General features: G+C 38.5%; 1 protein-coding gene across 1 annotated transcript in view; it reads right to left on the bottom strand.

Annotated features, from left to right (window-relative positions):
* The window catches only part of SPOCK1 (sparc/osteonectin, cwcv and kazal-like domains proteoglycan (testican) 1), a 319,586-nt gene that overhangs the window by 201,887 nt on the left and 90,179 nt on the right, over positions 1-27,520 (bottom strand). Inside the window, exons 2-3 of the mRNA XM_009891093.1 lie at positions 11,746-11,754; positions 8,148-8,193 (exon numbers count right to left, since the gene is read on the bottom strand). Of these exons, the coding sequence (XP_009889395.1) occupies positions 8,148-8,193; positions 11,746-11,754 (55 nt within the window). The remainder of the gene's footprint in view (positions 1-8,147; positions 8,194-11,745; positions 11,755-27,520) is intronic.

Raw genomic sequence — 27,520 nt, 5'->3', positions numbered from 1 at the left:
CTTCAGCTGAAGACATTAACTACAAAAGCCACCTGGTCACAGCTGCCCTTTTAAGTGAAAACCCAAGCAAAACCAGATATCACTAATAACAGGTTTGGCCTTCACATCAATGCCTTTATATAAACATTTCTCTCCACTGAGCCAGCATGTTTCTTGATTTTGCTCTTCCTTCTAATACACTTGTAAAAAATTATTATTCTTAAATCGTTGCCCAAACAGCTCATTTTATATTTGGCTTTCTGAGTTTGGGGCTACTGTTTGTGCTTCTTTAAGAGTTCAAACTAGTTGCGCTTACTTTAAGTAACTTCTTGCCAGTGCAGTCACTAAGAGCCTTGTCATTACCCAAGCTCTTGGCTTTTGGATAATTTGTGTTTGTGCCCTCTATATTGGACAAATGCCAATTATCCTAATTTTTCTTCCTCTAACTCCTGCCTTACCAATTCTCAGTTCACTGAAATCTGATTTTGAAATAACTTGTCTTTATTTTGATGTTCTTCTCTTCCTAAAATTTCTACGTTATACCTTTTGATGGCCATTGTCACCCTGCCTTCTACTTTTATTCTCCACAGGCATACTTGGTTTTCAAGTAGAATCAAATGACAGTAATCACCTGTTAACTGACAAGCATGTAACCATGTTTGAATACTGTGCAAATTACTCAAACTACTGGCTACTGATTTAAAACTCACTCTGACATACAGTATAAATTTACTGCTATACCATCCAATATTTAAGTCAAATAGTATTTTGAAGCTGGAGACTTTGCCCCTGATTGGTTTGGCCTTGTTAAATCAGAATACAAACCACAGCAGCTAGTTTGAATAATACAGTGGGGTCTCTCTTACAGCAAATAAGGAAGGATGCTTTGTAGACATGTATTTTCCAAGCACACTTCATTTTAAAAAGTTTAGGTAGGTTTCCAAAACTGAACTCCTATAAACTGAACTGAAACAGCGGGAAGGAGACCCCTGCTTAAAAAGCGGTGTCAATGAGAGCAGGGTTGGGCCCTGTGATGTTCCCAAAAATGTATTTACTTCAGTGGGAGTTGGATGAGATGTGGAGACATGAATGTCCCTTTAAAAATCATGTCTGCTTCACAGTCAATGAAGTAAGAGATGTTAAAAGAAAGCTAGCACCATTATTGACAAAACTTAACGAGTGCTCCCCAAGTGCTAACAAAATTCTAGACAAGCAACCTATCGATCACTGCCTCAGCTCAAAGCACATCAGCCAGAGCACAGACAAGGACCTCATCTCTGTCACTTCTGATGCCATATTTAAAGACAAAATTGGCTGCTTACAAGCTTATAAGGAATTTAGTATTATGCTTCTAGCACATGAAGAGAACCATGTGCATCTGCTTGGAGGATATAAGCAGCCATATGTGCTCGAAATGCATTTGATGGAAGACAGTATATTTCATGTGCTGCATCTCAGCTTTTGTTTTCTGTTGATTCAGTTAGCATGTTTTAAAATTGTACTGATTTACTGAAGATTTACAAACATAATTCACGTGCAGTTGTCCTATGAATAAGCCTCTAAAACTAATTCAACCACAGTCAAAAAATAAATTGCAAAATAAGTTATTCAATTGAAATCTGCCATCTGAGGCACAGTAATAGAAAACATTTATTATAAAACTAACATATATTTGTGGCTAGAGATGTGTACAGTATTAAACAACTCTCTGAAAGGAATTTATTCAGGCTTTTGTGAAAGAACATCTTAACTGGGCTAACAGAAAATTACATGTTCAAAAATAATTGTAGGTTCTATGATTTTCACACTGCATCACAGGCTTCCTTTTATCACTCTTTTTGTTTTGGAAGGCTTATGTATTTTAGGCAAACTTTATTCTGCACAGCTGCAGGAGGCCATTTCTGGAGTCTGGATTTGCCAGTTAGACACTGGAAAGACATAGGTACAATTCAGTGCAGAAGGAGAGGATGTACCAGTATTTATGCTTCCACCTCTAGATATAAAACTCTAAACTTGACAAATTCACCTCCGTGGGGCTGCTGGACTGTGAAAGTCATTGGCTACTACGCTGGAGGCCACAATCCACTCAAAAGCAGTGTTTCCTCTTCAAAAATGAGGGTATTTTGCCAGTTCAGACTTTCATTAGTGCTCAAGGGGAATTCTGTGAAATGATAGAGAGTTCATGTCTGTAATTAATAATTATAGTCCAGTCTAGACAAGCGTGTCTGACATTAGAGTCAGTCATTGATAGGTCCAATTCAGGCAGATGAAGATTTTCACGCAGTACAGTGGATAAAGCCTGAAAGCCCTGAGAAGTAATATCCCTGTCCAGGTTTCTCAGATACTGGGGAGGAGGACTGGGAATAAAGGACAAGGGGGGGAAACTTCAGACCATTTCTAACCAGGAGCTTCTTTTCCTGAGAAGTCCAGCAGCTTGGAACACCCGGGATTGCTATCACCAGCGATGGGTAAAATTGTACTATGTTTCTAGCCAGCCCCTTTCCAAATGGAAAAGGTGAGCCTAGCACCTGCATGAGCAGACAATTCCACAGCTCAGTGGATGGTTTTAGACATAGATTTGGGAAAAAGTTCAGCGCCACAACAGAATCAAGTCGTGTGTCGTGTCTGTGCCCTTCTATAGCCTTGTTGTTAATAATCCAGGCAACTCAATGGTCTAAACATTCTTGGACTCAGAGCTTATGTATCTGCAATACCAAGTGCATCCCATTACTTCCACAGTTCCTATGTTCTGGGTAATGATGCTTTAAAAAAAGCCATATGGCAAGCAAATTGGACACCATTCCAAACTGTTTCCAGAAACTTTAAACCTAATAAAATGTACTCTTTATTTGTGCATCTTACCATAAAAATTATTAACAACCATTTGCCTGTAGAAGAATTTACTACAGCTCATAAGAGGTTGCTTTTAGCAGAAATTTTCAATAACTTAAAGCTATTTTTTTATTTAACAGTTTTCACTTACAATAAATACATAAAGTCTTAATGAGTTAATTTTCTGGAAAGTCTGAATAGGTGCAGAGTATCAGACACATTTAATTATGATACCAAAACCTCTGAATTGAGAATGTTACACTAAACTTTTCCCCAGTTCCCTCTTTTCTTTCTCCCATGCAGACAGAGAAGACTAGGAAAGTATGCCAAGTTAGCTGTCAAGCTCCTTAAGAATTCTCAAATGACCTTGTCAGGAAAAAAACCTCCCAACCCTTTGATTCATATTTTAAAATCCTGACTAACCTGCCCCTTCCACTCTTCTGCTTTCTAGCTTCTGCAGCTCTGACAGAATTGAGTTCAATATTAATGACTGGCAATCATTTTCAGGCTCCATACTCTCCTGCCTTCTGCAGCCCTAATGCCTCCTTAGCTTGGCTCCATCGACAAGATGCTTACCTTTGTATTTGTTTCTCCTGGGTTCAAGATGAATAAAAAGCTGGGCTGGCAGCTAGGCTAAAAATAAATTCTGATCACTCAAGTACCCTTCGAGACACACCTGAACCATTCAAGTTGACTTCCCTTGAAAAGGCATGTTATGCAAAGATACCGCATGTGACTCCAGGGGTTGTTTCAGTGGAAGTCATGTATACTATTTTACAAAACAAGGTATTTCTTTTCCTGGGACATACATGCAGATATTTCTTTCTGCATTGCAAGCAGAAAGCAGACAGCTTGATTACACTGCTATTGTTTTTAAAATGCATAATTAAATAATTCAATCTGCTGAACAAAGCTAGATTATTTTTTTTTTCTTAAAAAAGAATATAGAGTTGGTTGGACTCAGCAGACTCTTCTTTAAAGGATGCAAATGAAGTACAAGCCTAGAAGCAGAACTCTGCTGATTTTCAAAACCTCTGCCTACTGTTGGTTTTTAAATCTGCTAAACACACTGAATCCTCCAGTGCCTTTGTGAGATCACTTCTGGCAGGTACGATGCACCTTCAGTTACTTCAAAACCCTGCCCTCCCAGCCCCTTCAAGGGCTTCTGCAGTCTGGCTTCCATATAAAGACTTCACAATTAGAATAGTCAAAGATTATTTTAGATTTAGAATCTCGAAATAGATTTTAAACACTAAAAATCTGTAGACGTGTCCCAAAGAGTGGGTATTCACATAAGTTACGTTTGGCTTAGTGATGCCAGACTCAGGTTTCCCATATAACCCAGGGGGAGAAGCAGCTGCCTGTTTGCATTGACCCACTCAAGAAGCTGCTTCTCTCCAATCACTGCAGGAAGAACCCTGGTGGTGTGAGGTTAACATTTGCCTTTGGGATATCTCTCAAAAAAACAATTGTGTGGCGAGAACACAGAGCTGCTACTGAGTTCACAGGAGCAAGCTAGGGCTCCTTACTGTGGGATCCGCACAGGCTCTCTGGATACAAGAACCCCAAAGAATACAAAATAAAACTATTTCTATCTCCAAAATCCAAGAGCATAGGGGGTATTTAAACACCCAAATGCCAAAAGGAACAACACTGAAAAAAATGTCAGGGCAGGGAGGATGGAGAAGTAAAGACTAAAGATGGATTAACCAATTTTCTTGCAGCTTGCATCACATGAAGGGTCCAGGACAAATTCTTCTGACTATTCATTCTTCTCTGCGTGGAAAATGACAGAAATTAAACCTGTGGTAGAAAACACTTGGAAAAGAGCAAGAAAGCATTCCTTGCTTTCTTTGTCTGAGCACTTCCTATTTAAATGGTACTCCCTCTATATACACATTTATATCGTGTATATATATATATACATGTATGTATCCCTGTATGTATATATAAACTGAGGATTAGTCTTGTTAGCATCTGATTCATAGGGCCCAAAGCAGCAACATGATATGATGTCCCTACTTTTCATTTTGTGGGTGACAACAACATAGGGCTCAGTGGTTAAAGACTCACGTGCTCCATGTATATGTAACTAAACTAAGCAATAGTTTTTTAATATAATTTTCTGTGTAAGAAATCCCTTTAGAAAGGTACGAGTGGCTATTTTAATGTTCTAGTCAGGGCAAATTTTACCATGGCCAAGAGGAGTAGTGACCTCTTTGTCAAAAAGAATGACCTATTGGCCGAATAAAATCCATTGGTAAGATTTAAATGAGACAAAAGCCAGGCACAGATCTCTCTGCAAGGCAGAGTACCACGCTCAGACTGCATCATTTAGTCTGCATTCTGCCTTCTGACAACAGACTACCCATAGTCAAGGAGAAATTTTACACTGAAAGAGAAATGATCCTTTTCTTTGTAAAGAGAGAGGAATCTTTAACAGATGTACGACTGTTTGTATCGCTTCAAGGTATCCACATGTGATCTTAGATTCTCTAAAACGATTTGTGTTTTTGCCCAGAGTCAGACATCTCAGTAACACAATGAACAAGAGAGTTTTAAAGAAAGTCAGTTCAAAATCTTTTTGCAATATTTTGCCAGGATTTACCTTTTTGTTTTTCCTCTTGGGAAGACAGAGGGTCACAAGGCCTCTGAAAGTAGTAGGAGCATAAGTTCCATTTGAAGTCAATAGTATTTGTAATCCTAAATCCCTCAAATGCCTTTGAAAATCTCTCTGTGGATTTGTACCTTGACAAAAACATCATCTTCCCCTTTCCTTTCACAGTGAAGTTTCACTTCCATAAAGACACAGAATCTACACTTTTCGGCTCTAGCATGTATAAGCCCCCGAAGATAATCCTGTGAGCTACCTACAGACAATACAAGGAACATGTTTAGCAATGAAACAGAAAAATAGATGTAAAGTGAAATTTCCAAAAGCACCTTCAGAGACTTCCAAGGGGTATCGTCTTCCTAAACACTTTAGTAATTTTGAAGATTTAAATCTCAGAGCAGCAAAGCTGCTCCCTTTTATGATTCCTGTTTGTAAAACAAATGACCGCCAAAGCTCAAATTGAAAGCAAATAAAGCAAGCCTTGTGGTTTCATCTCCTCCACTGGCCTGTTGCTTATCGACTTACCCCTTCATTCATTTGTTCACTCGTTTCTTTCTTTCTTTCTCCTTCTTAAGTGATTCACTCTTTCTTCTTATTTGTGATATGATTCACAAGTATGATTTCATACTATTTGATTTCCAGAGGAATAAAAAAGTTTTTCCATAACATGACTTACTTTTTTTTTAAGCAGTTATTAAAAAATTATTCACTAACTAAACTACTGGGCATCTCCTGCAATTACCTAACATTGGTATCATTTACTATTCTGCACCCATTATCCACTGGTTACATCCCAGCGACACCAGAGATAAGTCATGCTTGGAGAAGAGCATGTAACTTACAATTTCTTGTTTCCTTCTGTGTACCACACTACAACTGTTTTACCACGAACCCATCTTTTTAAAAAAGAAAAAAATAAAAAAAACCCTACCTGCCTACTCAATAATTTGCCTAAGCCATTTGCTTGCAGGAATACCTTTTCTGAATATAAAATCACAACAATTATATATCCAAATAGCCACTTCACATTCTGAAGGGCAAAGGAAGTCTCACACTCTACTTGAATGCCACTTAACTTTGAACACAGGATCCAAAAGAGAGAAGGACTGTACAATGGATCTACACGACTGAAATTAATTTGTATTGTGGAGCATATGATCAATCCTTTCAATGTGACTTTAGGATAACATTAGTTCAAAAAACTTTGCAAATTTCAGAGCAGAACTAGATTGAAACTTATAGAATACCATTTTGAAGAAAATTCTAGGGCACCAGTGTTCTGCAATTTAAGAGTATGATGTTCAATAATGAACCAAAGGTAGTCAAAGAAATCCAGGATGTTAAAAATGCCTTAAGCAATAGAAAAAAAATCTATCATCTGCCTGTGATTTTACAGCTGTGATATCCTCACCTCATATGTGTTCTCAAGCAGGAGTTACCTGAGCTTCACTGAACATTACAAACAGGAAAAATGAGCAGCTGTCAAAATGAAACCAGAGAAGCTAAGCGACTTGCGCGGCGCTGTGTGTGTTGTTATCCTCCACAAATCAAACAGCTGATAACTGGTTCTACCAAATCAAAAGAAGCTGTGCAAAATGTAACTGTTCACATTTGTCCTGAAGAAAATACATTCTAGAAAGCTTTAAGAAGTAATGAAATGTAAGACCGAAATATTACACTTTTTGAGGTTTCTCTGGTATGGACTGTTCTGGAATCTTGATGTCAGCATGACAAATATAACAAATAGCAAAAGTTAAAATACAATATTCTGATTTTAAGGACAAAATTATGGCATGCTATCAGCTTGCACTACTTTTGTATCTGTCTTTCAGACGATGGAGTGCTGAGATTTCTTTGCATACAGTGTTTTTCACTGACCTGACATTAACCATCAAACACAAGCCACTACACCTAGTAGCATCAGGGCTACTAGGGTTTCCAGCAATGTTTATGTATGGTATTTACAATTAATATCTCTTACCATCCTATCTGAAAAGTTTGTTGCTAGCTAGGAACATGAAGCATAGAACATTTGATATGGAGCTGCTATCTGAGATCTCTTTTAACTGGTCAATAGCAAGTTCTTTTTTTCTGGTAGGTCTGTTGTTTCCAGTGCTACCCTGGACACAACAATTAGAATATTTTAGTATTGGTTTTTTCCTATCCTTTGGTGGCTGGCCTGGAAATTGTTGAAGTACTACCATAACTTAACAACTCACCAAGAGAAAGTGCAAAATGTCATTTACAGGATCTTTATCTGAATCAGCAGCATATACACAACACACATTTCTTTTGAAAACCAGCCATAAAATTCATACATTACAACTTCAATGAATTCACCCCTTGAGTGTTAGGAAATACAGTAATTACATTTATGACATTCGTTTAGCAAAGTTTTTAGTGTGAAAGAAAAGGTATGTGAAGATACCTGTTTTAAATTGCATGTTAGACTGAGATTCATCATTAGAGAGAACCTTTCTAAGCATATATACTCATTGAATATAAACTGGAACGGATGGGGACTAAAAAATGTGGCTGAAAAATACAGAGATGAGTCAAACCCTTATAGATAAACCACCTCAAGCTGTGACTAAATTGGGAATGAGATGTAAGTATGAATATAGCTCTTCACTAATGCATGGGACAGACGGAGGAAGGCATCAACTATATGGGGATATCACAAAATAGCAGGTGACAACAACAAAACGTGCACTAACTTTACCTTGATCAAAAGGCTTGTTTGGATTCCAGTTTCTGAAATAATCATCCTAAATGGGAAGGAAAAAAAAAAGGAAATTCAGGAAAAAAACAATCACTTTTCAGTACAATTTTACATAACTAAACTCAAAATGAATCAACTCATCTTTTGACCCTAACGTATTTAGCTCAGATCAGATAAAACTATCAACAGGTTGTGTCCCAAAGAGTAGTAAATGACGGTTAGAAATTAAAGAATAAAAAATTCCTTGGATTCAGCACCTCAAATTTTTCTTCTGAATTTTTTTTCAAAGTATGTCCATTACAAAATATTTTCTGATAACTGTATTATTTCATAACAGTCTACAACTTCTGACAGCAAAGATAACAACATACTGTTCTGATAACATAAGATGATACACACCATCCTGGTGCAGTGAAAGGTCAGCAAAGTATTTACTTATATTCAAAGTATATACTTATATTCATTTGAATATGTATAAATCTCATCATTGTGAATGTACAGAAATACAGCAATAATATCATAACCATTACACTTAAAGTACAAATACATTTAGGAGCACTTGTAGTGAATACTTTTATCACGGTTCCCACTATTAAATTTTTAAAAATCTTCTTAAATCTGATGTATTCTGCTGTGAGTCTTGTGGTACTGTTTTACGTAATTCTGGTTGGACTTCGAAATGGGAGACAGTAGGAACTGCCAAGAGTGCCTGGCCAAATGATTGTTCTGTTGCAAACAAGTGTCTCTGCAGAAAGAATGGAAAACTCTGTGGGTCGGATCAGTTTGTAGCCTATGTACTTAGCAAATATTTACCTGAAGGCAAAGTTTCCCTCACTTCAGACTGCCATCAACCCTCGTCCTGAAGAACTGGGATTCAACCCCCACCGTTATTAGTTTCAGCATATTCTGTATATCTCACTTGCGTCCTCTTTGAGAGGACGTGACAACAACAAAGTAACGTATTTGAAGTGAGGAAGCATGGAAGATTTCTAGAACACTGTGATACTTTTCTGCATAATAATATTTATTTCCTTTATAATATATCTGGTATTCTGTATTCATTTCTTGAGGGCTGCCACTAAAGAAATGTCTTTATCAAGCTGTCCAGAAAGACACAGATTTCTTTTTCCTCTCAAGAGGGTAACTGAAAACCCTTCAGTGTGAATAAGACACCTAAATTATTTCTTCCATAGAGCTTTGTTTACCATTTATCTCCAGTACACTGATTTTCACATGCTCTTGTGCTATCCAGTCAACCTAACCTGAAACACTTTGGAGACTTGGAAGCCAGCATGTCCCACTTTCCAGGTTCAGAACAGCCCACAGGCTGTAACAGGAAGAGCAGGGACTCTCCATGCCCTCACTGAACACCAGTAGATGCACCTCATGGCAGCACATTTCTTTCTGAACCGTATGGCCAGCAGGAGAAGCAGAAATACTAAAGCATCCAGCCTGGAGAACTGTGGACTGCTACCCTGCTCTTCTCTGTCTGCTCTGGGGGCAGGCAAGGATGGGCAAAGGCTCCCTGGAATGATGGGGGCTGGATGACTTCTGCATGAATCACAGAATCACAGAATGGTCAGGGTTGGAAGGGCCCTCTGGAGCTCCCCCAGTGCCACCCCCCGCCAGAGCAGGGGCACCTCCAGCAGTGGCACAGGACGGCGTCCAGGTGGGTTTGGGATGGCTCCAGAGGGGGAGACTCCCCCACCTCTCTGGGCAGCCTCTGCCACTGCTCTGCCGCCCTCACAGCAGAGAAGGCCCTCCTCAGGTTGAGATGGAACTGCCCATGGTCACGTTTGTGCCCGTTCCCTCTTGTCCTGTCACTGGGCACCACTGAAAAAAAGACTGTTCCCATCCCCCCGGCACCTTCCCTTTAAGTATTTGTAAGCATTAATAAGATCCCCCCTCAATCTTCTTTTCTGCAGACTAAAGAGACCCAAGTCCCTCAGCCTTTCCTCATAAGAGAGATGTTCTAATCCCCTAACCATCTTTGCAGCCCTTTGTAGTCCTCCAGACTATCAGTACTTTCTTTCTCCGAGTATCTCCATGCTTGGTGTCTATACTGACTTCATGGACAGTGATGATGTTCCACAATAACAACAAAGATTATTATCCATAATTTATTTCAGATACATCAAAAGTATCTATACTTTTTCTTCAGAAGTACGAGGTTTGACACCAGAAATAGAATCACAGACTTGCCTTTGAATTCCACAGCTTTGTTAATACAAAAAAACTCCTTACTGCTATACGACGTGTTGTAATTGATTATGATGTACTGCTAAATTCTCCAAGCATTAATCACTTTTCAGAATGTGTTGGGTTTTAAGCTTTTTGACCAGAATAATTTTTTTCCAGCAACAAAATATTTTTTGTTGCCTGCTTACATTTTTTCCTAGGTGTTGTTTTGCTGCTGGGTTTTCAGCATCAGAAACTGTTAAATAATTCAAATCCCAAGAAAGATTTCTCATGCTGTTGGCATATGGAACCAGTTTTGAAATCAGGATAGGAAAGGGGGTTTATCTCAATTTCAGTGTCAAAGGAATATTTTACAGAAAATGCACCTCCCTCACAACCCCCCCCCCTACAAAACGCCCATCTCTTCTATAAACCTACTTCTTCTCCTTTTCTCCTTTATGCAGACCTATTTAGTATTCTTTTTTGAAAATTGAAACTATATTTATTTTAGAGTATGACTGAAACAATACTATGATAACATAGGAAACTACATAAGAAAAAATATGGAAAAGACTCTAAAAAATAGAATAGAGAAAACCTTTGAGATTTTCAATACGTAAAACTATTATTTATAGGAGCAAATAATGACTACACATACATTAGAGTAATCCAGTCAATAGCAGTTGAAATAACTTACACCAGTTGGACAACAAAAAATACAGCACTAGAGCAAGCACTGTAACTGAACGGTTATGGCACTGTAAAGGTGAAATTCTGCCCGTAGATATGGCTGAGCAGAAAATCTATGTCTCATTTAAATACCACCTAAAGCTCTGACTTGAAAAATGGACACGACTTTGTGCTCGTACTCTGCAAGGTGCTGAAATTTATACATTAACCTGAAGTGACTTTTGGTAGGAGGAGGAACGCCTAACATATCCGAACGGATACCATCATTTCCCTGCAACTTCCTCCAACAGAAAAACAGCACACTGATATAGCAATATACAGTGCCTAAGCAGGACACTGATTTCCAGCTGTATATCATTCAATATATGTATACATAACATATACCATCACCTTGATTAAAGAGATTTAACATACCCATTCAATAGAACACCTTCTTGACAAAAATGACTGCGGAGAAATCTATGCCTTTCAGGCCTTTCTACTATGACAGGTACTAATACACTTAAAATGCTTTATGTCTGCTGTAACATATGAAACTTAGGTCATTTTAATATTAACATGTTAATAAATCAATATTAACACATTAATAATTAACATGTATCAATACATTTCATGTATAACAATATTAACAGTTGATCATAAGAGCTTAAAGTATAATATGAATTATGGTATGTTGTAAACACTTTTATTCACTCTATGGATATTTACAAGTTAAAAGTGAAAAACCTACCTCAACTTCCTGAATACGTAAGCATTACAAATGAGAAAAGAAAAAAAGAATGAAATAAACCAATATAGAAATATGTTAACATTCATCAGTTTTCTCCTTGGCGGCCTTTTAAATGTGAAATCACTTATTTCAGATGACCTTCACCTCCAAATGAAATAATTTTCTCTTTTCTGACCTTTCCACCTTTGCTGTCACGGCCCCGTTTTCATCGGCTGTGTTATTAGCCAGATGCCGTTCTATTAGCACGTTTCTCTCTCACAGAGCGCCAAAAAGACACTTCCATTTCCTTTTGGCTGACAAAAACACCAGAAAGTGTTTTTCCACATACTCATCTGTTACACACCTGATATAAGAGAGATATTTTTTTTTTCTCTAGCTGACTTTAAAGACTATTTGTTTGATGGACTTTGAAGGAAAGGCAAAACCAGGCATTGATCCATTTCAATATAACAGGTGACAGCAACCGAGAAATACTTTTGATGAGCAAATATTTCAAAATATCTTTTTCCTTGCACAGAATTTGCACTTTGAAGGTTTTGCCTATGGTTCAGTGGCTGCATATGACTAAGTCAGTCTTATAATTAACTGAAGGGACTCTGCACGCCTAAAATCATGCATGAAAAGAGAAGAATTGATACCACAAACTAAGACCATTCGCTCAACCCAGCGTTATATAAATGCGATGTATTGGTTTGGCCTCTGCACACAGCCAGGAATAAACCTGAACCCCAAACCCCAGAAATTGCCCGTCCCCCTCACAGAGCGCAAACACACTGAAGGGAACGGTACAGAGCTTTACGGCGAGTCCTGTGACTCCGGGTCCCTGATGGCTCAGTCTCACATCACAGGTAAATAAATACGCAGCTTCCACTTCCAGGAAAGGAAATCTGATTCCTGTCAAACTGGCCCCAACCCAGATCTTGAGGAAATCTTGAGTTCTGTTCTCACTAGGTGCAGGATGAGGCCTTTGGCAAGATTCCCTTCTGCCCCCTTATAAAGACTTCTGCTCGTCTAGGATAGACATCCGCCCGGGACAGTGAGGCAGAGAACCCCCGACGGTCCCCCACACGGAGAACAGCTCCCAGCTGACATCCCCTCACCTAATCCAATTGCAAGACTCGGGACAGGAGCTCTCTTTCCAGTTCTGTGTCTGTTCATCACTTAGCATCATGGAATCCTACTTCAAGATTTTACCCTCAGGAAATTTAATTGAGAAATAAGTTAGGATCATAACAAATGAAAAATTTCAGCAAAGCAAATATGAATTGCTAGACTTGGGCCTCAGTTCTTTATTGCATTTTTATTATTTTGATTTGAGCAATCAAGAGATGAAATGAAACACGTTTTTAAGTGATTTAAATCCATTTTGCCATATCATGCTTAATAAGTTATTGTTTCCTAACAAGAGCAAAATATTCTTTTATCGTTCAATACATAGGTGTCAAATCCAGCCAACTTAGATTGATATGCCATCAACAAAGTCAATCAAGAGAATAATCCTATGGTAAACTAAGTGTGCAAAGGGCATATTAAAAAGTATCCGTTTAAAAGCTCACAAAAGCTTTCTTACTTCCTTACAGGCAGAACTATCAAAAAAGTCATTCATCAGAACCCATAGATTCATCAGAATTCATAGACTGGCTTCTGATTCGCAAAAGTCAGACCTTGAACTAGACCTGGGTTTGACACAATTTCCTATTAGTCATATCAGAAAAGTTAGCAAACAGAAAATGACCCTAAGACCAGTACATTAATATGTGACTGCTCTTCTCTCCTATTACCCTCCATATCACTGCAATAATAATACAGTTAAAAACCTGAAATTAATGGTAAAACCAAACAGATTTATCCTCTTTTTTCTCATCAACTAAGAAAGTAAGTAACAGCTTCCGGTTCTCCTGAAGTTTAAGTATTTAAGTTATCCCCACCAAACCCACTCACTTTTTGGTTTAGTTATTACCTAAGATTTGATATTTTGGAAGAGTTAATGAAGCATGGTTAATTTAACACACAGGCACTCACTTTATTTACTTGTCAAAAAGAAGCTCTTGCAAGATGCTCTTGTTTATAAATAGAGCCAAACATTAGCTAAATGGATGCATAAATATTTATATTTTGTCACATTAATCGAGCTTGTAAGTTATTTGTATGAATCAAGCAGAAATGAGATGCTGACTGAAACAAACTCCATAGAAAATCCCCCTTATTTTGCACCTTCTGGAATGAGCTCAGTTCGGTTCCCCCCTCCTCGGGCCTGGGAAGATCACACTGAGCTGGGTGAGCCCACACCAAAACCTCATCACAGACCCATCCTGAGGAAACTAAGATAAAAGGGTGTAACCCCAAGGACTGTTAGATAACCTTTCGGAGGCAATCTTCATTCCCAGCTCCTCCCAGCCAACAAGAGCTTAAATTTCTAAGTATCTCCAGGAGGGATGTTTATTAACACCAGTTTGCAGCCTGCTTAGTATTTTCCTCTTCCATCCTCCATCTCTGATTAAACCTTTTACCCTCATAAAGACCAGCTGGGAAAAGTGGTAATTACCAGCTCATTGCTTTTTTTAAAATTAGCTCCAGAAAGATGCAGCTGCATTTTCTGCCTCTCTACCTTGCAGTACAGAAGATCATTCCAACACCGAGCAGTGTGAAAGCACCAGCTGCTGCTTGCTAAAGTCAATCTAGCCTGTATCATAAATATCTCCCCAAGGCCTATTGCCTGTTTTAAGCAAATAGTTTGTGTCAGCAAATTACACTTTATTTATTTATTTAAGAGGAAGAAAAAATATTTTGCCCACTGAATACTTCAATGAATAAAGATTTCCCAATGGAAGCTAGTGCCCAGCATCTGCAGTAGCGTCGAGAGCTGACTCCAAACTCCTAAGCACATTTAAGACATCTCTAACCACCTCTGAGCTTGCTCGCTCTCTCCTGGGAATCAGAGAATATGCATCCAAACACGATGCTTTTGCTTAGTGAATCAGCAGTGCTTGTGCTGTGGATATTTCATTTTAAATTTGGGAGAAAGGGAAACCTTTGGAAAGTTTAGTGATAAATTTCCCAGAAAGGCCAGGAGTGAGGGAGCTTACTTAAAGAACTAGCTACATGGAACGGTGAAAGTGAAGCCAACCACTCCAGGCTGAAGAAGTATGACGTGTAACGAAAGGTCTCAGGATGTCAGGACCTATCCAAACTACTGTAGCTAAGTCATTAATAAAAACATAATGAAATGCCTAGAATGAGAGCAAGGCTGGTATAAAGGGTTCACAATGGACTCGTACATAATGCTAAATACGATAATACCTCTTTATTAATAGCGATATAAAATACATAAATACATATCTAAGTAAGTCCTCAGATATGTATGGTATAGAAAAGATCCTTGATCATGTATTACAATCTCGATATCCCATAAGACTCAAATTCTCACCATATGTACTTTTTCTTCAGCTACCGCAAAGGCACAAAAGAATTTCTTCTGCTTAATGTGGCCCATTCCCATCTTATTTTCATAAATTAAGTTTTTTTGGTTGGTTGTTGGTTTTTTTTGTGCTATATTAGGACATCAGATTTGCCACTCATGTTTTGCTGGAATATTTTTCCAGAAGTTTCCACACACAATACTAAGAAAGCAATAGGCAACACTTTCAGCATAGGCTTTCTTTACCCACAGTCAGAATGATTCATTGGGGTGGCAAAAATTTCAGAAATGAAATAATAAAAAGTTGAAAAATAATTGAAAAATAAGTTACTAGTGAGTCCTTGTCAGCCAGAATAAGAATTATCATTCTTTAGAATTCAATCGTATCGCCTTTTACAGAAATCTTCCAGCTGCTCCATTGTTTTGTGTGTGGTTTTTTGATAAAAAACAAATATCGTAAGAATTAAAAATATTTCTTTAAAAACCCAAACCCACCCCTTGTTTATCCATAAGAATGAAGCCAGAGGGTATGTCTACAATGTGGAGGGCAAACAGATGCTCATTTACTCTGCTTGCGCTTCCAGCGGGATGAAGGAGGGCCAGCTGTGAGCCAGAAGCTATAGAGCTGCTTTAGCACAGCACTGTGCCAGCACACACAGCTGATGGATTTGGGTGGCTGGAACAATCATACAACTGTCTATAATAGCTTGCACTGAAATACCTAAAACTGAAAAAAAGCACCTTGGTTTGATTATTCTTTGCTGGTCCTTTTAATAGACTAACTTTAGAAATACATTATCACTTCTGCTTAAACTCTTTTTCTCATTAGCATGGGCTAAAAAGCCTCTTATTGCCACCCAGAGTTAAATAATTCTTACTAACTTCACTTTCATCAAGTTTTTCACACTTGAGTATGTCCCACCAGCCACATCAGGTTATGCTGAAAACTGTAAAGCTCTCACAAGCCCAGAAAGGTAAAATTCAGGTGTCTCCCAAGGTATGGGCTCACAGATCCTCGTTGCGTTGAATGTGCCGTACTGTCACAGATGCTACAACTTCAGACCAGACTGAAAAACAGAATGTTACTTGGTTGCTTATGTTGTAAATTAACAACACAGACCCACGAGCTGCAGTGCCTCAGCCACACAGAACTGCCTTAGAGGCACTGCAGAGTCACGTTGAACACATTTTTTCTCCGGTCGCAAGTTCCCCTTCCATGACCTTTGCAAAGGGCCTCCACAGCGGCTCTCAGAGAGGCAGCAAGGGGAGGGAGGAACCAGGAGGGAGGGAAGAAAGACACTGGAATACTTCTAACAAGGCCAGAGGATCAGAAGTATTGTAGTGATGATTTACTGTCTCAGCTGAAACAGTTTCCTCAGGCAATCGGGTCCTGGGGCACTCTGCAGGGAAGCTCAATAGCTACTGACCCCTAAATAACTGTGTGAGGTCCTTCTCTCTCCAGCATTTGGTCCCAGACATTTGAGAGTTTCTGATTTCTCTGGTTAGTCTCTGAGAACATTCCGATGCCTACAGCATGTTTATGCAAATCCCTACTTAACTAGAACTCCCCATCCATCTCCCACAACAAACATGGTTGATTAAGCTTCTGAACTTCAGTCAGGGTGCCCAGTGCCAGACAGTAAATTAACTTGAAAATCACTTATTCCAAAACAGGACTGTGTGGGAGGGAAGGTATAGGTGGCAAACAAGAGACAATTAAAAGGAGGAGGATGGCATCGGAATTCTGGGATAAAGAGGACTGAAGGTCCACAGGCTGCAAAGGCAGCAAGAGGTCCAGATCGCAGCAGAAGTTTGTGGGCTCATTACCAAGGAGTGAGCTCCCACCCAAGGAGCCAAGCCCAAGCAGGGTGGTACAGGGAAGCAAAGATGAGTGCCCTCATGGGAGGCCAGATAATAAACATACTTCAGTAAAATAAGCTTGAGAGGTCCCTCTGATAAAGCTATACTCGGCACTTGTATTATCTGCGGTGGAATTTATATGAGCCAGTCAGAAAACAAAAATCTGCCACGGAACACACTGAACTCACTGCAGTTACACTGTTTTCAGAAGACTGGGAAAACACAGTCAAGACCAATGGGTTTTTTACTTCTTCGCTCGAAAATGCACATCCCTCTTTCCTATGAGTTTTGCGCAGGTCCTCAGTTTGACCTGTGCAGAACTACTTAAATTGTACAGCAGCTTCAGCCCAGAGCACAGACAGAAGCAACCCTGGGAACTGTTAACTCCCGCGTTCGCAATCTCAGTAACACCCAGTGGAACAGGAAGCGAGAAGCAGAGCCAGAGATTAAAGAAATATATTCCCCCTCCTTCCAGATGAAATTCCTTAAAGCAGCATTATTTCTGACCTCTGAACTATCACTACGCAGGAATTAGCAACTGGGTAGACAGGCTAACTTACCGAATCTAGTGATCCTTGTAAGGCTCCCACTAATGCACAAAAATGACACGAGTGCCCACTGTGTGAATTGAAGATTCCCAAGTTGAGAACCTGGCCTAGTGTTGCTTTCTCACATTATTTTTTGCTTGTTTTCCACTTATCAAAACCACTGTGCCTTTATCCAGGATTATTATTGTGAATATTGGTGAAGAATGGCCCCCTGCAGGTTCTCTCCATAGAGAGAACAGTATTGTTAATAAATTATATTCTCAATAGGTGGAATATTTAAAACATACCTTGAAAGAAGAGCTACTAAACTCTTTCCGCATCTTAATTTTCATTCAAAGACTGAAATTACATACTTAGAAAGCAATCGTTTTTAGGCAGCTTGAAAGCCAAACACATTAAACTTGAAGGTTATAAAGCCATTGGCAATGTTACTTCACTTTCATTATCCTTGTTGCTTTGAGAGTACATTTCAGTAGCTGTTTGTGACAGATTCAGTGGCCCTTTTTAGCTGAACATTTGGGGTTTGTGTCTGGAGAACAACATCCACATAAGAGGATCCTAATGCTACCACTGCTTTCACATATGAGAACTGCTTTACAGTGAATAACAATTTGCATAATGATTAAATACATGGAGTTATTTCTTGTTTTACTTTACAAGAAGTCCTCAGAAATCTGGTATGAGTCATGAGATTTTTTTTTTTTAATATACCATTATGGGAATAATCTTATTATGAGATAAAGCGATAATTCTTCTGATATCCAACTTATAAAATAAAAGTTATTAATAAAATCATACTGATATTCGACTTAGCGATACAAATCCCAGTGGTTAAAATGTACAAGGGAACAAACAGCAGTTGAATAAAATCACGTTATCCAACTTTGATATTTAGTGACAGAATTTTCTGAGATCCATAGAGACAGTTAAACTAGTTATTATGTTCTAAATCTTTAAAATTACTTCTTTAAATGTGTAAGTAATGCCTGGAAAGAGACTGTATGAATTATATTGAATTATGAGCAATGAACTGTCCCTGGGAGCACACAGGCATTTGTTTTTATTTCATTTGTAGCTTCAAGAAAAGTCTAGCTCCAAGTAGTGTTGAAAAAAACCTTTGCTAAAGGTGAAATCAAACTAGCCAACTGCTGTTGAAAAGGACAACTTTGCAGCCCTTTTGCCAGTATATGAAATTTCTTAGAACCACCTCACGAAAAAGAAGCCGTGGTCAACTTGTCTATGCAATAACCAGTTGCTGACTGTGTGAGACATTTGTACACATTTTCAGATCACAAACCCTGTTTGCCCTTACAAATGTGTGGTTTCCATTCCAGTTGATAATATCATTTCGTTAATTGTCTCTGGCATTTTATCCATTCGAAAAAAGAGAACACAACATCAAAAATCATTACGCAAAACCGACAGCGAGCTTAATGGAAACCAAACAGCTAAATAACTCGCAGCAGCTGCTGCAAAGAGAAATCCTGTCCTCCCTCAAGAAAGCACTCCTCGCTTCGTTTACCACCAACAAGTTGACCATATAGTAGGCTATTTTAAATATCTTGATCAGTTTATAAATTATCATGTGATGGGGGGTTCCGTAATAGTTGGGGCTGGTTGATTCCAGTCAAGTCCCTCGTGACTCTGTTTTGTTACTGACAGATGTGTGTTATCTCTACCCATTTCCTGAAATATCATCGGAGGTGCATGAATATAACATCTTACTGATGGTATCTCATTATCTCTTAAACTGATGAAATAAACCAGATTACTCTGAATATTAAGAAACTAATTTCTCGTGTCAGCTGTAAACTAATGATAACAAAAAGTTACCTTTCAGAAAGAATTGCTACTTGCCATCTGGTTGTAGCAATAGTATTCTGGAGAGAAACAGTTTTTGTTGGAATGGTATTTCAAAAGATGTAGCTCAAATAATCGATAAAAAAGAAAAAAAAAAGAAAAAAGAAAGATAAAAAAGCCATAGAAACAAAATATTCTGGTTCAGGCAAAGGATAGCTAAACTGCAGTAATGGCTCCAGTGGGATTTAAATGCCAAGGCTGTTAGCGTCCACAGTACAAAGATTTCCATATGCATTGATCCTCTTTTTTTTAGCAGAAGACAGCACCTGACTGCCCAATTTGTGCATAATTTGTTCTCAAGAAGTCCACAGAACACTGTCCAAAGGCAACTTCAGGTCCATGCTCAACATTTTAATCCACGTAAGTCGAACGAGAGTTCCACTTGCATTTGCAATGAAAAAGATGATCAAATAGCTTAATTTGCACACCTGTATTGGCTAGCAAGAGGCCAAACCAAAGGCAACATCATAATTACTGGATAAGGATTTTACTCCATTTGACCACTGCGACCATCTTAGCATCCTTCCCTCGAGGGGGATAAGTGACCCCCCGCAGCCTATACACTAAGCCCAGAAAATGGCAGAATAATCGATATTGTTCCACCCCTCTCACCCTGCTTAAATATTCCATGTGGATTAGTTGCATAACTAAATCTCTAAATATCCACATACATATTCACAGAAGGATGCCTCCCTCGAAGTACTAAGAATTCAGATATAAACCTAAATTCTCAGGATTTTAATAATATAATTTCACGCTGGGTTATGACTCATCCCTTTCAGATAAGCCCAGGGAGTTTCCCCCAAAACTACTGTCGCAGATACATCATTAGATCAGTTACAAATCGATATGCTAACAAACATCATTCTGCCAGCTAGACTCAGACCATATTTCCATTTTGCTTCAGAATCATGACAAGCAAGTGAGCAGAATGATTCAAACATGATATACTGGTGTCACATGGTTTCAGAAACTTTGGTGATTTTATTTATGTTTTCAAAGGCTCTTGATTCATCATTTAAAATTCTTAATTGTGTACATAGGGAATTTCACCCAGTACACTCTCCAAAACCAATATTCAGTGTGAACACTGTCAATTACTGTTCAGAACTGCTCAGAAAAGGATTAATTAAAAAAATTAACTATATACTGTTTTAAGTTTCCATAACTGTGATTATGACAATAAAGCAACATTTGAGCTAAGTTCTTCTGAATGAATTGAGAAAACTAAGTGACCTTTCATTTTTTACACTGGCATGCTTCTCGGATCAAGGACGCACGTCTGAGAGAGTCTCCTGTAGGGAGATACAATGCACTCTTGAACTTGGCAGAACATGCCCCTCTGTGCGTCAGTGATAAAAGGTCAGTATGTAGTGTGGCACGGCATGGAATGAACAATGACATGAGAAAGTAAGATGTAGCAAAACTTTATTTTACAATCTCAGGAACCTTCTAACCAAGTGGCCACAGTTCAAGAGAATATATAGCTTCCAGATCTCAAAAAGGCATTTTTGAGCTGTTCTGCTGTAAACAGAAGTATGTTCCTGATCTCTAGACATTACAGTTGCTCACTGTTAAAGGGATTAGATCATGAATGAGTCAAAAGCAAACCAAAACGGCATTTTAACAAAGAATAGAACCCAAAAAAAGCCATCATTGAGAGACATCTGAAGAGTACTGCAGGTCATAAAGACTTCTTAAGGCACAAGAGAACATTTGCATTTTCATCAGCTGTAATTTTACACCTGAGGTCTAGTACAACTAGTTATTTAATTCTAACAACTGAGAAAATAGTTCAAACATGCACTGTAACTAATCTCCAAACCTTAGAGATGTAAAATCAGAAGAAATACATATCTTAGAGAGCAGCTGCATCTACAGCATATAAAATTAAGTAAATGTGCTGAAGATCTCCAGAAACGTGCTATAATTGAACCCTCTCTCCAACACAGACACACGTACACACATTTATTATTAATTTCACATGTGCTAAGATTACAGTGAGGAAACTACAACATTAATCTCTTACTCTTAAAATATTTTTCTATTCAACACCATACAGATTTTAAACTAAACCTTTTCCTGGTTCCATGGACTGTATTCCAAAAAGGTTTGAGGAAGATGCTTTCCAAGTAATCTACCCATTTGCAGGAAAAAAAAATATATATTTTTTTTCTTTCTTTCTTTAGTGACCTAATTAATGAACATATGCTTTAAGTGTTCTTCATAAACAATTTTTCATGCTGCTAAGCCTTGACTTTATTGATGAGTGTCACAAGCAATGGAAAACTCTGAGAATCTCTAGAAAAATAAATTGTTTTACTTGCAAAATATTAATGCAGATTTCTTTAGTAAATATCAGTATTCACCCAAGCCAAAGGATGAGATTTGGAGTCCACTTCTATTTGCTTCAGTATATGCAAGAATGGGCTTAAAAAGGAGTTCATCCTAACAGATTTTAGCAAAATCCCTTTAAGAAAAGTGTTCTGAAATGGTTCAATGCCACCTTTATTAAACACACATTGCTGGAGACAGACACAGATTTAGTATTATCTTCACATGACCCAAGCATCATCTTTTCCCAGATTTCTAGCTCCCTTCTGCTTCCATGGAAGGCAAAATTCCTGCTTTTGTGTCCTAGGAAGGTGATTTCTTCAACTGCAGAAGTGGTTAGGAAAGCAGGCGGTGGCTTTTTCTCTCGGTTGTATAAACCAGAATTAAAGTGGGGTTTGGATGATGTTGTGGAACTTACAGAAAAGATTCTGAAACATCCCAATAAGCAAGAGCATCTTAAAAATATATCCACAAGATTTAAAATACTAATTTCCCTGCCAATATAGTGTCATTACAACACTGCATGGAATTAAGACACAGGTTTTAGTAAGGCAGCTAAAATAGTTTTTACATTAAAACTATAATGGCTATTTGTAGGTCCTCTAAAACAGCTTTCATACATAAACACTACAAATCCACAAGACAAACTTCGTCTCCACAAATGCTATGAAATTCATATATGTTTGAGATTTACAAGCAGCTCTTATTTATTAGGAAATCCAATGGAGTTTGAAGAGCTCATTAAAACGCAGGATTTCCTGCACTGAAGCTATTCTTAGTACTTGTACATTCTTCATAATTGTCCGTTAAGGTCATTGCCATTGTTCACCCCATTATCTAAGGAACAATTTGAAGATGTGTTAAATTTGTTATAAGCTAACCATAAAATGTGAATAGTAATCATGTGTTAACAGGGAAACACAAACCAGAAACTTTTACAATTGCTAAGAAACAAACAACTGGAGACTGGCCTGGTTCTAACTGAATTAAAGAAAGTCAGGAATGTGAATGCTCAGCTGCAGTAATATTCATTTAGATTATTACCTTGCCTGGCATTGTCATTTCTGAAATTGTATTTTGGCAGATTCCAGGAATGCTGTCAAGCCATTTGTCAGCTCAGTCAAAGATAATATGAGCTGGTAGAATATTTCAACAGCGGTGAACTCATTTTCACAAACGTATTTTGAGAAGTGTTTGTGAGGGTAACTGCAACCTGAAATGAAGAGACAAAATTCCAGCCAAATGAAAAAATACCTTCCAGAATTTTAATACTAACTTGAGGATTGGAAAAGTGTGCCCTATGTGAGACTACCTTAAATCTCCCAGTTTGCCTAGTCCTCAGAAAATTACTCTTAACCACACCAAGACATGAAGGCTGCCACAGCTTTACAGTACATGTTTAAAAGGAAACTGAGTCCTTAGTACCAGTCTGGAGGCTGCATGCACTTGTCATCTTAGAATCCTGCAATCAATTAATAAAACACAAAAGAGTTTAATGTATTGGTTTGTAACAGTGGGTTGAGAACATCTGATGGCTGAAAAGCATTGAGGTATGTGACAGGGGAAGGACCGAATGCTTCACCAGCTGCAATTTGCACAAGCAGGTTTGCAGATGTATGTTATGGAAGGAAAGAACACATCCAATAAGGCTCCTGCAGCACAGATTCCGACATCTACATCAACAAGCTGCACAGTGCCTGGGGAGTCGGTTTGCAGAATAGAAATTCATGCTGAGGATTTAACATCTGCTTTGCACATGAAGTTCTCGCTTTGCTTCAGACAAGCTCTGGTCTGATCCCCTCAAATGATCCTTTGGCCATTAGGTACAGGCATCTCAAAGCTCGGCTGTTTTCTCCTTTCATCAATAAGGAATCCATTTCACATGCTCTTCAATGCGAATAACAGCACAGTAACTGGAGACAGTTGGGAGACTTGCCTCCCACGGCACACCTTGATTCAAACCAAAATGCTTATGAAGAGATGCCCTATGCTTACTGTACACTACTTTGAAGACCTTAGAGGACCACAATAGATCCTGATTAAATACTGGATGATTAAGAGTTCTAGATCATGTGAGTTGGACTGTTGTGGGCTGAGCAATATTACTAACTGAAGAGGAAGTGATGGGAAAGTCTGACGTTGTCCTGGTTTGAGTGAGAGATGAATCCAGAAAGCGAAGTATAACACAACAGCAAGAGGGCAGGCAGGGTCCTTAGGAACCAGCTGCCAACAGACAATATTCTGGACTTTGTAATCACTCTTTTGCTTATAGCAGACCCTCCTCTGAGATAACATCTATAGTTCACCTCTGAGAAAGACTGATAGATTCTGAAATTTGCTGGAAGGCATCATTATATATCTACAACTACCCTTTCAAAAATCAAGCCTCGTTAATCATGACAAGAGCCGGGAAGAGCTTGAAGAGAATGGCCACAGTGAGTTTCACATCTGCTCAGGATGAATAAACATACACCCTACACCAATATCCCTTCACGATCCCATACTGCTTTATTTGGCTCTGTTACACTTGGTATAATCCCCTCTTCCCTCTATCTACAAATAGGTTATAAAAATGGAGTCTTTCGTTTTTGAAAAACCCACACTAAGTCAATATACTTAGACATTTCAAATAACCATATTCAATATTCTGTGATTCTTTGTCCCTATAAGGTGTGACCCTATACTGTGCTTTCCCGGTTACCAGATCTGTGCAATTATGTTTTCAACTGCAGCCTTTTCCCTTCATTCAAAGCCGCCTCCACTTACTGGTTTACAGCTTACTCTGTCCAGCTCTGCATGGTTAATCTAAAATTCCTGTCTCAAAAAATCATCAAAATCTCAAAAGAAGGTGGGGAGGCAAAAAGTCATTAATCATAAATCTTCATAATTCTGGATTTTAAGACCTTCAGCATCTTCTGAGCGCCTCTTCAAATTTACAGCTTTTCTCCTGAAGGTTTGTACTAACATTAAAGAGAACTGCACAATTACCTGTATATCTTTTACTTCTTTCTGCAAGGTTCATTGGTTCTACATTTTACAAACACCGTAAAGATTTCTCTGCTGATGACTCCAGCAGCAAAATGAGTGTTTACTGAAGATTGTTAGCGGTTGTTATTGTTCTGTGCCTACTGCTTCAACTTTAGTATGCAACTCCCTAAAAGATTTCTCATTACCTATGTTTCTTCACCTTGGCTCAGATTTTCTCCTTGGTTTCGCATTCAATCAGGCTAAAAAAACATTTGCTCTCGCTAATCTGTTAAATTTCTCCCAACTTCATACTGCTTCTCAGCCACCCATATGACATATTTTAGTAAAAGACAATTTCCAGTTACTCTCTTCTGTCTCTTTCCTGTTTTCATCCAGGATATGCACCCAATTTTTTTGTTTCCTCTTATTATGACCTTAGTCTGGCTTTTTGGCTTTCTGCAACTGGAATCTCCAATGTATTCTCACTTACTATCTTTCACACTGGCATTTCTTCAACATGTTTTAGAAAAGCAACTCCTATTCTGCTTTCTATTTCACTTCTGGCTGTCATCTAGATACCATGATTTTTCACTGTCTGTTCTGACGCACTTGATGGATTCTCACTAGAGTTTCTGTCTCCTATAAGTCCTTGATATCTTTAATTACCTATTTCTCTTTGTTTACTTTGCACTCACTGGGGCAGATTATATTCTCGGCTCCTGTATAAATCAGGAGTACGTGAACTGAAATTAGCAGACTTGTGCAGATGTAAAAGTGATAGAAATAAGAGCAGAATATGGACTAAAGAATTAATGCCTAATTTATTTCTATACAAATAACAGAAAATCATGTTGAGAATTTACAATGTCTCCTCCTAAGATTAAGCGTAACAGATTCTTTTCTGAATATAGTGGTCATCTGCAGCAACAGTATCGGCAAAAACACTGGTTTGTGATTTGCTGATGCTGGAGAGAAAAAACAAAGAATGTTATATGTCTATTACATATCTGTCAATAAAAGAAAAGTTTTAAGGAATTTCTTGAACTCGCAGAATCTTACCTTTCTTCACCATCCTGCCACTTCCAGATTCTTCACATATTTTTTGACATTTTGATGGGCACTGATTATTTATACCTATAGTACTCATCAGCTAGACAGCGGATTGCCTCCTACTTTATATTTCAAAACCAGAAAATATTAGCTTTTAGACAAATCCAAACCAAACTGTAGTTTATTTGTTTGCAGATTTAATCATCCAATAGAAAACTGAGCCAAAGAATTTATCTTCAGAAAGTGGGAGAGTTGCTACAATGCAATCCTATGGACATACCTCAACAACTTACTGCCAGTAAGCTCAAAACATAAAAACGCTCTCAGTTTATGGCAATCCAGTATTCCCATACTGGATATATCAGAATCTAGTTTCAGTTCATTCTAGCCAGGCAATAACATTATATTTTTTCATTCAATGGATTAAAATTTCCAGTTCACTAGGAAGAAATCCTCCAAGTGCTTCTAATCCATGATTACTTCCCATGTGTTATTAAAACTGTCAAGTCTCTCTTATGCTGAAAGGTTGCAAAACACCTTTGCTAAATTGCTACTTTTTTCAGTTCATTTTACCATTAGTTCGTTCATGAAGACACATAGTGGTCGTCAACCTGTGATTTACCAGCATGAAGAAGCAGCCCCGTGAATGCAGACACTTTTCTTCTCTTTGGAACAAGACAAACTGTGTAAGGAGAGAGAAACACAGAGCATGGACTGTGCAGCCCTGCCAACACCGTAAGACATCTTTGGCAGCAGCGGATGGCAAAGGAGTTCTGATAGGAGGCTGAGCATCAGGTCATCAGCAAACAGCATGAGGCCGGGAATATGGTGTGGAGCAGGAGCAGATGAGTTTGGGTGTAAGATGCTACATGCAGACAAAACCCCTGTGGGAGGGCGAAAGATGTTGGGGGTTAAGGGCAGTTGAGATGTGAAATGTGTCGGGGATGCCTCAAGGCTGCAGGCAGTCAAGATGTAGAGATATGCACACACACCTGCTCCCAGGTCAGGTCTCCTGGACAGGTTGGGCTGGACTCTGCTGGTCCCTGGGGCAAGTGAAGTGGAAGCACTGATGAAAGCAATGAAGGGGAAAGGTCTCTGATCTCTTATTCAAAATTTTTGGCCACACAGTTTTACAGACTGAGCACACAGCTGTGATCTTGAAACTTATTTTTCCATAGATGGCATGGTAAACTTCGAAGGTAACTCTGAGCAGTGAGCTACTACAGGTATCTCTCCAGCTCAGAAGACTGATAGCTAAAATATTGGCTTTATTAACACCATATATATTCAGCTGGCTGTCATAGAGTACGCTTAGCTTTTCTGGAATGCATAGCAAAAAAGCCTGAGATGGAAGAGGAAAAGTACAGGGCTGGATGTACGTGCAACACAAATATGCTTCCAAAGCAAGAATCACTCTATACTGGCTGCCTTGTATATCAACATTATTCATTTCAGCTTATCAGTCAAAATAAGGTAATTTCAGAAAGAATCTGGGGGGTGGTCTGGGGACATTTCATCTCCTAGGTAAAATTCACATAGATCCACAAAATACCAAATTCTACTTAAAACAATTTTCTTCCTTTTTAAGTGTGACCGCCTCCCCTTTTGTATGCTAAGCAGGTTCTTAACATTGTTTATTTACTAAAATATTCTCCTTAGCAATTGGAGCAAAGTACCCACAGCAGCAGAGTGGCATGATGATTGATTCTACACTTGAAAGTAATGTGGAGATGAAAAA

This window comes from Charadrius vociferus, unplaced genomic scaffold, assembly GCF_000708025.1.
Source record: "Charadrius vociferus isolate BGI_N301 unplaced genomic scaffold, ASM70802v2 scaffold370, whole genome shotgun sequence".
Lineage (NCBI taxonomy): Eukaryota > Metazoa > Chordata > Aves > Charadriiformes > Charadriidae > Charadrius > Charadrius vociferus.
The sequence above is the reverse complement of the archived record's forward strand: the minus strand, read 5'-3'. Positions and strand labels throughout refer to the sequence as shown.